General features: G+C 37.9%; 1 protein-coding gene across 1 annotated transcript; it reads left to right on the top strand.

Annotated features, from left to right (window-relative positions):
- Positions 1-3,436: 3,436 nt before the first annotated feature.
- On the top strand, positions 3,437-6,720 carry LOC107711438 (homeobox protein SIX3-like). The gene is made up of 2 exons (XM_016516431.1): positions 3,437-4,257; positions 5,661-6,720. Exons 1-2 carry the CDS (start codon positions 3,566-3,568, stop codon positions 5,851-5,853), a joined length of 885 nt encoding a protein of 294 aa, XP_016371917.1. The 5' UTR covers positions 3,437-3,565; the 3' UTR covers positions 5,854-6,720.
- Positions 6,721-12,368: the final 5,648 nt, after the last annotated feature.

Below are 12,368 nucleotides of genomic sequence, written 5' to 3'. Positions count from 1 at the left end.
ACCCCCCCCCCCCCCCAGCCAAAAAAAAAAAAAGTAACTTATCATTGAGGTTGCAGGGACTCATAACTAATAGCCTAACTAAAAATAATTTATACTATAGCTTATGCAAATAGGCTAAATAATTTAAAAAAAATAATGCTCAAATCAATCATATAGAGAATTTCAAAGAGTGAGTTCGATGATCAACATATAACAAAATTATAAAATGACCTAATTTCCTTTTACAAATATCACATATCAAACATTTGTCATTCTAAACATTTTTTTCCCAAAAATATTTTTATTTTGAATGGTATATTGGCTACATAATTAGGTGTTACATCATATAGGCAGAAGTAATAAAACGAATCCATTGTGCTACCTACATTTAACAAGCCACGCGGATTCAAAATACAGCCGAGGTTAAGACCCTAAGCAGAGAATAGAAACGGGCATTTGCGCCCCGTTACGACGGCCCCACATCGCTGCAAGCTGCATTTGTCTCGCATGATTCACGGAGTGAGAGCAACGTCTCGGCAGAGGATGACAACTTCACAAGCGATAATCTGGGAATATGCATGTCTTTAATTGGTATTGAACGATGCTTTTTGTTTGTTCTACCGCCTTCGCTTTGTGAACTGCATCTTGGTGTCTTTTACGAAGCCCTAAACACTCTTAAAAACTTGACCAACTCTCTGGTGAGTCTCTCGGAACAATTAGCTATTTTAAAAATAAGTAATACGATTCAAATGATGAAAAGATGTCCACTCTTGTACAAACAACACAGACCTCATGGCCACATTTAAATCAAGTCCATTTTGGATGGAACTGTTTGCAGATGGCACCAGAAAACAGCCTATATCATAATAGCCTAATTTATAACTGGATGAAACCAGGGAAAATATAGCGGGAAAGACAGACAAGAAAGAGACGTGACATAAAAGGAAAAAAAGAGTGAGCAATGAATCAAAATCGATGGAACCACGTCCAGTTTTACAACCCATTAGTTAGTTTAAGAAAAGAGAAAAAACTGAAAGACTCAAACCACACCGCTTCCGAGAAGATGTCTCTTGACTGAACTCTGTGTTTCTGCAGCCGTCACCTGAAGATCGATTTCCTGTTTGGCAATGTGTTATGACCTAAGTGGATGTGAAGAAAAAAACAGAATAAGTGTTTAAAATGAAATAAAACCTTTAACGAGAAGGCATTGTCCCGTGCCCTTTCCTCCTCAAACACTTGCAAGTTCCCGACTCACCACACAATGCCCAAAATTATTCATGCATGTTAACCGCGTTGCCAACATTGGTAAGAGTATGGGAGGACACATTTTCGTGTGATAAGAAGTGAGAGCAAGTTTGAATAGAAAGCTAAGAAATGGTTTGCTTACCTTCTCATACGACCGAGCTCTTCTCAATGATCTCTGGCATGCTGAGGACACTTAGCTTTATTTAAGCTATATGGCTCTCTCAGAGAGACAGTGAACGCCGAGATTACATGTTAAGTTTCAAACCCCTGATGTCACTTCACTCAAAAATACTGAAAGTATTAAAGAAACACATATTATTATGTTCTGCGAAATAATCCACTGTCTATTACATTCTTCTTTCATAGTCTTTGTCAGTAAATAAACAAAGACGGAGCTAAACGTTCATCGGTATTGAGGACCTTGCTCCCCGCTGATTTTGGCATAGAACAGAGCAATGAAAGCTAGGGGATAAACAGACGATTAAACCAGGTGAAAGAACTTATTTGGGGATGCTAATGACTTGCTTAACGAAAACAAAGGCTATGTTAAACAAAGTGAATTTAGACAACTTGGCACGTTTTTTATGTTTTAACGGCATTTCCACTATTGCAAGTACTTTTTGCAAATCATCTTTGAACCGTGTCATGCAAACACTGATGTCTCCTAAATGTAGCCTAATGGTTTTAATCATGTTAGAGAACAAGGCCTCTATATGACATAGGCTAATCAAGAGCTTTTCTAAATGTAAAACAGCTTGGCCAAAAATACAGTCAACAATGAAATAACACAGGTTATTTCCAGTCCATAAATCTTTCTAAAGGGAATACTTCAAGTGCCTCTTGGAATTACTTCACTTAAGTTTCCTGTGACAGAAGAACAAACAGATTTGATCCTGGAGACACAACGTGACCCAATACATCTATTAGGATCTGTTCCCCGCCCCTCATTTTGCTAAGCACACACGAGCTTGCACTACGTTTGTGTAAAGGCTAATAATAAGTAACCGGAATAGGAAAGTTAATACAAATAAACTGTATTATCCCATTTACATGCATAATTATTTGAAAAGATGGAATTAAATATCTGAAAGAGACATACACGTTCCGAATCCCTGAACACTTCTGGAAAATGCATTAAATTATTTCAGCATTAGTTTAGAGAAAGTCTGGATGCTGCGTTTCCTTACGCCTCTATCAATATGGTCATTATTCTTAATCGAGTAGACGCGTAGCCTACATTTTTAACACCAACTAAGCATTGTCTAAATACAATGAAGCACAAACTCTTTGATGCAGACCCAGACCGAGACGAAACCCATACCAACATGCCATTGGAAACCCAATCTCGTGACATATAGATTATGTCCTTCGTTCTCGGGAAACGGGCTTTCTAATTTGAACGACCTTAAGTATAGCACAGAATAATAGCCTAGCTGTAACTGAAAAAGAGAAAAGCTGAATTAAATAAAACCAAATATGCATCAACGATCACGTGCTTTTCTCAACATGCATGGGCAATGGGCTAGTGTTTGGTCTCTGAGCAGCATCAGCGGAGCAACAGAGATGCGCCGTCCACTAGCAGGCTAAACGGTTGTCACTGTGCGAGAATAGCAGTCATATCGTACCGAAATGCGATCGAAGTACAAAAACGATCCGGGAGTTTTCAGCGCTGGATATGCAAAGCGAACACATGATCCTTTTAAATATAAAATTCAATACATGCTTTTACGGCTACTGTGTTCATGGGTTAAGCGAGCCGGCGCAACATCGTATCTTCTCCAGCTTCGTACAAAACGCTAAAGAATGAAATACCTATCTGTGTACCCTGTCGTAGATTCCGTTTTAGCGCTTCATTTAAATTCCCATGTCCGTGACTGTCATCCCGAGACCCCACCCCTGCCTTCTCTCCCTACATATCTTCTTAACTTTAACGAGCCTCGTTAAGATCACAATAATATTCCACCCACTAATTGCTCATTCCATTCAACAAATAGGCGAGACTCTGCTTCGACTTCACGCGAGTCAAGGGAGGGAGGGTGCTGTTGAGATTGGAGTTCCCGATAACCCCCCGTGCATGCAGCCGAAGTGGTGAAAGCCTCTACGTACTGGCTAATGATTGGCACGCTTGACAGTGATTGGCAGGGCTGCCATGACAACCCTACAACGACACCAAAAAGACCAATAGAAAAGCGAAACAAAATATTTCAATGCTACACTCACGGTGGATTTAGGGGGAGATATTATGAGGCTGGTGTCATTAGGCGATAGCTATTGAATCATTCAATCTGAATTCGTCGTTCTTTTTTCCTTCGCAAATTTCATTCTCTCTCAGGTCATTTCCATGGTTTTCAGATCGCCTTTAGAGCTTTATCCCTCTCATTTCTTCCTGCCAAACTTTGCTGATCGCCCTTTGCTCTTGGCGAGCAGTGCGCCCAGCACCAGGTCTCCCGAAGACTTGTCAATGTTTCAGCTACCGACCCTAAACTTCTCTCCGGAGCAAGTGGCGAGCGTCTGCGAGACGCTGGAGGAGACCGGGGACATCGAGCGGCTGGGTCGCTTCCTATGGTCGCTTCCAGTGGCACCGGGTGCTTGCGAGGCGATCAACAAGCATGAATCCATCCTACGTGCCCGGGCTGTTGTTGCCTTTCACACAGGCAATTTTCGCGATCTCTATCACATTCTGGAGAACCACAAGTTTACCAAGGACTCGCATGGTAAACTACAAGCGATGTGGCTCGAGGCTCACTATCAGGAGGCCGAGAAATTACGCGGGCGTCCCCTAGGACCGGTTGATAAGTACAGGGTGCGAAAGAAGTTTCCCCTGCCTAGAACCATCTGGGACGGTGAGCAGAAGACGCATTGTTTCAAAGAGCGGACGCGAAGTCTGTTACGGGAGTGGTACCTTCAGGACCCATACCCAAACCCCAGCAAGAAAAGGGAACTGGCTCAAGCCACTGGACTCACTCCTACACAGGTCGGAAATTGGTTTAAAAACCGGAGACAACGAGACAGGGCAGCGGCAGCAAAAAACAGGTCAGTCACGTTAGGCATGTTTAACTTTCCTTGGGAATTTGCGCTTTAAGTGTTTAATCATTACTACCATTATTTTATTATTTTATAAATGAAATGTGGTGAAATATGTGAACACGAGTTAGGAAGTAATGCAGTAAAAACAGAATCAAATGTTAGAGACGAGGGAGGGAGAACGACGACATTTTATTTGTGTCATGTGTAAGATGTTTTGAAAGCCTCAACCAGAATATAAAAGCAAGTAGATAAAACATACCTGTATCAATTTTATTAACATGTGAAAAAATGATGCAAAGGAAAAGATTCCCCTGATTCATCGATGAAACCTGAAATAGCAAAAAGAACATGTAATCAAATGTGTATATTCTTTACAGCAAAGCCATTGTGTGACAAAAATGTAGCATTTTTGTCGTTTTTAACATATTAAGTATTTAAATCTTAATTTAACAGTTGTTCCAATGTTTAGATACTAGCAATAACAATACAAATATGGATAGGCTACGTCTAAAAAATAGCATTAATAGCATTTCTCTGTTGCTATATTTGAAAAAGTAAAATCTATCCAAATCGTCTATATTCAAAGTAATTATAGAGAGTTTATCACAAACATTCTTAGACAGTTACTTTTGCAACATGACATTGTAAATACAAATAGTTGTAAACCTATTCTGCGGACACTCATGCATTGAGAAATATAGGTTACAAATTAATGTTTGGTATATCTGACATCTTGCAAATTATTAGGCTTTGTTTCACTCCCAGTGCACTTCGTAATTATATTACAGATAACATGGCGTAAATTAGTTAGAGTGAGAGTTGTTTCTGGTGATTTAGTCAAATTATTTTTCCTCCTAAACGCTAAATATTACTGTGCGTCTAGGGAATGAGAAAGCAGCAGAAACTAAGCACACACTTTGACTGGTGTAAGTGATTTATATTATTTAAGGGATACATCTACAAATTGGACTCGACTGGATGATTACAAATCGTTAAACAGAACTATGACGTTCTGGTCGTGCAGCATACTAAAACTGACATCTTTAACTAATCACACTTAATTCGAACATATAAACATACAAATGAATACAATAACTAATTCTATCAATACTAGATATCATGAGAAGTCAATCAAATTTCGAGGATAAATATGATAATATTTTGGTATAGACTTTATGTAATCGTTTTCCACAAAAACAACAGCTTGTAGTATTTATTTTACCATGTAAACAAATGTTGTTTTTCATCTATCTATCTCAGGTATTTTTATCTATATCGTTTTAAAGAACTATGTTAATATAGCCTAGCATAATAATTAGCTACGTGAAAATGGAGGCGCGTTTTTCAGTGAAAATGGCCTAAGTCTTTTATATCTAACGGCATACCATTCTCTCACTTTTCTGCTATAGGCTCCAGCATCACGCAATAGGGCAGAATGGCATGCGGTCCCTTTCAGAATCCGGCGGCACCCCACGCAGTTCGGCGGAGTCGCCATCAACTGCAGCTAGTCCAACGACCAGTGTCTCGAGTATGACAGAGCGAGTCGACACTGGCACGTCAATTCTTTCAGTAACGTCAAGTGACTCGGAATGCGACGTATGATACGCAAAAGAGAAATATATACAGGAAAAAGGACCTGAATAAACTTGATTAATTATCGGGGAAGATGAAAAAGGACCAATTGATATTACTATTATAAAAAGAAAAACAAAAAAGCACGTCTTTTTTCAAGCGCTTTCAATGGACCCCACACCTTTCCCCACCCCATCACTTGCATGATTATATATATCTAAATATATATATATTTTCTTTTTTGTATATGGGGAAATGCCCCACGTTTATGTCTACCAGGACCACCGTGAAGAGGGAATTACCAGGAACCGGTGTCCATCGCCTTTTTTTCTGTTTTAGTCCGAGTGACGACGAGCAGCCAAGATGCAATCCTCTTTTCCTTTATGTTCATCAGACAATCATTTGAGTCGTAAGCACCTTTTTACTACACTTCTGTCACTGCCTGTGTGGGGTACTGGTCAAACTGGAACTGAATCGTTATGACTGTATCAGATTTTTATTTTTATTTCGAGATTTTATATTGAATTATGTATATCTTAAATAATGCGACCATTCTCCCAGTCTGTAATATATGTGTAGAAATAAGTCTGTAAATAATATTGCTATACCCATTCTCTTTTCTATCCCTGTTCACTGTTCTTGGCTTGGTGTCCCTACATAAACTATTCGTCAAAACGTAAACGTGCTCTAGGCGTTTTGTTTCTCTGTGTTATGCCATGAAAATAACGCTAGGGACCATGAATTATCAGTCGAGATTAATGCAAAAGACAAAATATTGGATATCATCATCGACTGACCAAGTCTATTTCATGTTTCCAGTCCAGCGCTTATAATTCAATGTTACTTTCTTGCGTGTTTCTGTTAATGTATACGTTTCTAAACTGAAAATACAGTATTCAGTTTTGTTATAAAACTGCATTATGTGTGTCATTTCCACAAAACATTTTCTAATTTCTATACAACAACATTCTAGTAGTTTTCTCTCCAATTTACGGAGAGCATGAAATAAGTTGATCAGCAGTGCAACATAGGCAACACAATTCTTCAACAAACACAATTTGTAGTAGGCTACAGAAAGGTTTTTAAACATAGAATTCGCGGTGACGGCGAACATTCGTCTTTTTTCGCCTTTTTGTTAATAGCCAGTGGCTACAATGCAAAAATTAAGTGAAGGCGCCATTAAATTCACTAATCATGGAGGACTCCTCCCCTGGCCCAGTGTCCCATTGTAGTCAACGAAACGGCGTTTCTTTCTAAATTGAGCTATGCAAGGAGAAAGCTCCCTCTGGGCGAGTAGTCCTAACTCGCACGCACAAACAGAAAACCGTACCAAGCACTTCCTTTAGAAGTTTAGTTAGTTTGCTCCAGAATTTTTTTCAGCGCACTTTAACAAACACAAACAGTTTGTTTACGTAACATATAGGCTACTATGGGTCAATTTTATAGAGGATAGTCATTCACTAAACAATATAACGTTGTAAATCTACATAGCCTAACTTCGTGCGTCTCCGATTTGGCACACTTCTAATTTAGCAGCCACAAATAGAGGAACAGCTTGTAGATGTGACAAATAACCTAATCAGCTTGTTTAATTTGTCGATGTAATGAATATTATTAAAGATGAGTTTAGATATTTGTAACAAGAAAACTAATTATTTTTTAATTAGTTAAGACGTCCTTGTTTTATAAATTGATTTGTTTAGCCTATACCTAAGTTTGCCCCTTATCATCGCTCTCTATTCCTCCCATTCATGTGTGTCGGTTTCACGACAGATAACACGAAGACTAGACGAAACTTTCAGCTCACAACCGGCAATGCTAAATAAGGCTGCTTTTATTATTTCACTCACGTTCATAATTATGTAGGGCGCATTGTGTATGTCTTGTACGTCCTCTCAAGTCTAAATCTGCGCGACAATAAGGAAATACCCATTGATCCTAATGACACTTGATTACACAAAACGCGCTAAAATAAAGAAACCTTTGATTTGCATTCATTTAGTTGATCGCGAGAGACTACTTTTTACCTCTGCAGTGGTTAATCTGCAGTGGACAGACATGGACTATCACTGGCTGAAAGAGCTCTCAAATCACTTCACAGTGATCTTTATCATTCAGACTACATTAATTTATTGGCAGATATTCCTCTCAAATATGTTTAGTATTGATAAATTGGTTATGAGAACAACAGTTTTCTTTTAAACTGTAATATCAATACTGCCATTTGAGAATAAGATAAACAGGTGGTAAACAGCGCGTTCGTAATTTGTGTGTGATGGAGGAAATTAATTTACGAGAATCACTTATTGCATTAAACTGGCTTTTATATTTCATATAGATATCATAAGATATTGATAAATAATAATAATAATAATAAAAGATAAAAAAGTAATTTGCCAGCAACATATCTTGAAATTTTGTGGCCCCATGCCTACAGACTTTGCGCAGAGCTGCAAAGAGACTGCTCTCTTAAACTCTTGTTGTAGCTACCTATAAAGTGTCTAATAATTCAGTTACACAATTTCAGATATTTTTTCCCTTGCAATGTGAATACACGAAGTAATCTACAGAATATAAGTACGTGACAACGGCAACAATAGGCCTACATAACATTTTCATACACATCCAGTCCCGAAGCCTGTGTATAGGCCTACTATCATCACTGGCGAGGGTGTCAAAAAGGCAGAATAGATTTTTTGTCCTGTTCCCATAACCTTCGTCGCACAGAGACAAACGAACGCAATTGGACCGCAGACGGCAATAAGAAAAGATTGTACAGCCCTGTTTTTTCTCTGATTCCATCGGTTAACTGAACACAACTTTTCTATTCGTGTGTATTCATGCAGTTCTCAATGAGCGTCAGTTCCCTCTGACCCGGATTGAAAGCGTGGAGCCTCGGCATAGCCTGTCAGTGCAACCACTCTTGGCAAACTGGGACTTTTGCCTCCAGAAACAGTCCCCTTCTCACAAAAAAAAAAAAAAACATAGAATAAGGTACGTGAAGCTAGAATCCGAACCGTGAATTAGCAGGCTATCGCGACTGTGGCAAGCTGTGCATTGGGCAGATGATAGGATGACAACGGTCGGCTAAATGCCCAATAAATAAATAATTAAATGAACAGACAAACAAACAAACAAACATCATCCAAACGAGTTATTAAAATTAAAATTAATGATTCACATGATTATTTTTATTATACACATTTAATGATAATTTTATTTTATAGAGTACGCCTACTTTTATTGTTCATGTTATGAGCATAATGGGGTAATAAATCAATCAATCAAAAAAAATAAATAAATAAATAAAAAAATAAATATATATATAAGTTTTAAAAAAAAGCAGTTTCAAATAACGTAGCCTAAAATGCGACAAATAATAATAATAAAAAAAACACGTTGACGGGAATTTCCAACCTCACTGTATATAGGCTACATCTTTAGCTGCTTCTGAAAGAATTATATATTTTAAAAGATTCATTATTAAAACTTCTCAAATCTGAAATGTTATGTTACATCACTTCATTACACTTATTATTTTACCTGGCAACATATTGTTGAAAATTCGTATCCATTCTATAGGCTACTATTTATTATGACCGACTACTGGTGTCTTTCCTTTTCCCGCCATGGTTCAAAACTGTAATAAGAGCAATACCTTGATCTGAAAAACGACTTGGCTTTGGAGAGACAGGCACATTATTTTTGATAGACAGTACACGAATTACCAATGACGTTCATTTTGTAAAGTCGATTAACAATTACAAATTTCATAAAAATATGTGACTGCATTCATTTTTTAAAGGAGTATCGCAAGTGTTGTTCTCGACCCAGCAGCCTGTGATGAGGCGTTCTGGCAAGCAGGATTAAAAACTGTAATTCTATTACAGAGTAATTTAGAGGTCACAAGACGCTATGATACAGGATCAGCAGTAAGATCAGAGTGTAAGAGCCCGTTTGAAGGTTAATTCGGATGAGGTCCTATGAACTGTGGAAAAACTATATATTCAGATTTTGTTTCACTACAACACCTTGCAAAGTTACATAAGTCTGAAAACCCAAGTCTCTCCCGAAACATTCTCACATGTGGGTGGGTGATGAGTGAGCAGACATGCGTCTCTTACAGATAGGCCTACTGCAGACAACATATAACTACGAGAAATATATTCACCTGCATTTACGTTCTAACCCAAATTAAAACAAGTAGCCCAACAGATATAGGCTAGCCTACCAGTGCGTCATATGAAAAAAGCAAAATACAAAGTAAATACAAAAATAAATAAAAAATTAAATAAACATTTATTGTGTTTTTAAATTAGTATCAAGCTAGTTGAATTCATAGGTTAAAATACATATTATATTATTAATTTGTAATGCAATATGTTCATATAACAAAAGCCCTTAATAAAGTACACTTCGCGTACTGTCATCACTATTGTAGGCCTACTAAAAACAACATTAATTAGCCCATATAATAACAGGCTAATAGCCTAATATGCGGCCTTGACCATAATCTAACAAATTTTCATCTCTGGACAGCTCTCTGCATAACCACGTATGATTCAGTGAAGAAGGGCAATTTATACAAAAGGCTATGATATATGTGCACATAAAGACAAAATCGATGAGATATGACAAATACAAAACAAATATCCACAACAATAACAGAAAAATATTAATAATGTGAGTCTAGGTTGACTAGTTGAGGCCAATAGACATCGTGAAAGATCTATTTTCGAGAAAAAGAGGGGATAGGAATGAGAAATTTTGGTCTCATATTTTATACATCTAAACAATACGCTCAGCTCCAAGAAGCATGCCCTGCCCCAGCTCTTCGCGCTCCCGTGCTCTACTGGCCCGCCTCGACTCTGCCTCCTCAATTAGCGCCGCTCCTACTGGAGCCCCGCTGCGCCAGAGCTCGACCTCACAGCCTCCAATAGTCCTAACCGCCTCCTACGGCGATTCCGCTCAACAATCATGAAACCATTTAGCAATTGACTCATTCTGTAAATAATCTTTGACGCACTAACAAAGACGCCATTCGAGAGGAGTGTATTAGCATGAAAGCATTTAAACAGATGTCATGTTAGCTGCTGGTGTCTTGGTCGCATATCATTTAGTTAGCGTTTTTACCCACAGTCATACTCCGGAGGATAAGGAAATATATATATATATATATATACTCAAATCTTTCCTTTTACTATAAAAAGCTATATAACTAAAATGCAATATCTAGAACTAATTTACAGACACTTGCCTTGCTAAAACGCCTAAAAAATAATAGGCTACGTGAAGACATATAGCCTAGGCCTCCAGAGAGAGCACGGACTTGTCTTACAGACCTAGGTAGGCGTACCTATATTAATCAGTAATATAGTTGAACTTTTTAATATATTTATTTAGATTTATTTATTTATTTATTATTTATCTATTTTTTTACAAATTCGTGGAGGAAAAAAAATAAAATGTTTGTTTATATAAAGTTTGGTAAAAACAATAATTTTATATAAATGCATACTTTCAAAACGTCTGAGTTTAAAGTGTTGCATAGCCAAAAATGGGTTTCACTTCTGCGTTAAACAGTAGAATGGGTTACACATAAAATATGTGAATGCAGTCACAAACCAGATCCAATATCAACCGTGTTCAAATAGATGAAAGCGCTTTTCGTACGTGCTCGTTGATCTCGTAGGCGAGTTACGCCATCTTGTGGAGAAGGGTTGGAAGCGCCCCTTTAGCTCACGTCTTCAGTCTATTATTTGTACATTGCATGTGTCCAGTTCACATAAACATAAAATTGTGAATAAATGATAAACGAAAAAGCTTCAAAATATAGACCTATTTGGTTTCACATCAGGTAGGCCAATCTGAAAATAAATTGGAGCTTAAACTGGGGTAGCTCTAAAATAGGCTACATTTCTACAAACTTTTGTTTTAGTTAAGACAGCATTGGGTCGTGCCTCTCTCTCCACTTCATGCCCATCACCGGGAGACGACTCTGAGCTAGCGCACTGCGAACACATCAATAATTAATCATCTGTACGCCAAATGATGTTTAAACACTGAACTGGATTTCCATTTGTGCTAGATCACAGAGTTGGACAGCTCGGAATGTAATGTAATCCAGACTACCTTAATTTTTCACCACTGATACCCAGACTTTTTGAGAACTTGATATAAAAATCTAAAAGGCTCCGCTGGAGTCACTTAGGCCACCTACTGGCCAAATGTGCGAATCAAACATTCAAGAAAATATTTAGGCCTACATTTGTTAAGAAATACACATCAAGCTAATGGTATCGCTGGGTATCAACTTGAGTTTAATTGGCTAATTAAAATCAATGCAAATTAGACCTTAGGCTACAGATAATATAACTGGTCTATAATGTCATTACACATGTGAAAGCACCATTAGGCAAAATTTCTTGGTAAACGGGTGCAGTGACGTTGGTTTTCAAAAAACACAATGGACCAACACCAGCAGATGACATTGCACCCCAAATCATCACAGACTGTGGAAACTTAACACTGGACTTCAAGCAACT

Source organism: Sinocyclocheilus rhinocerous, unplaced genomic scaffold (genome assembly GCF_001515625.1).
Source record: "Sinocyclocheilus rhinocerous isolate Xijiao unplaced genomic scaffold, SAMN03320098_v1.1 scaffold1829, whole genome shotgun sequence".
In the NCBI taxonomy this organism is placed as follows: Eukaryota; Metazoa; Chordata; class Actinopteri; order Cypriniformes; family Cyprinidae; genus Sinocyclocheilus; species Sinocyclocheilus rhinocerous.
Note: the sequence above shows the minus strand (reverse complement) of the source record. Positions and strands in the feature narration are given on the sequence as shown.

Bases quoted from the DNA above. Each gene is read 5' to 3' on its own strand.
- LOC107711438 (XM_016516431.1), top strand. From the start codon at position 3,566: ATGGTTTTCAGATCGCCTTTAGAGCTTTATCCCTCTCATTTCTTCCTG. The intron at 4,258-5,660 runs GTCAGTCACGTT...TTTCTGCTATAG, and splicing joins GCAGCGGCAGCAAAAAACAG to GCTCCAGCATCACGCAATAG.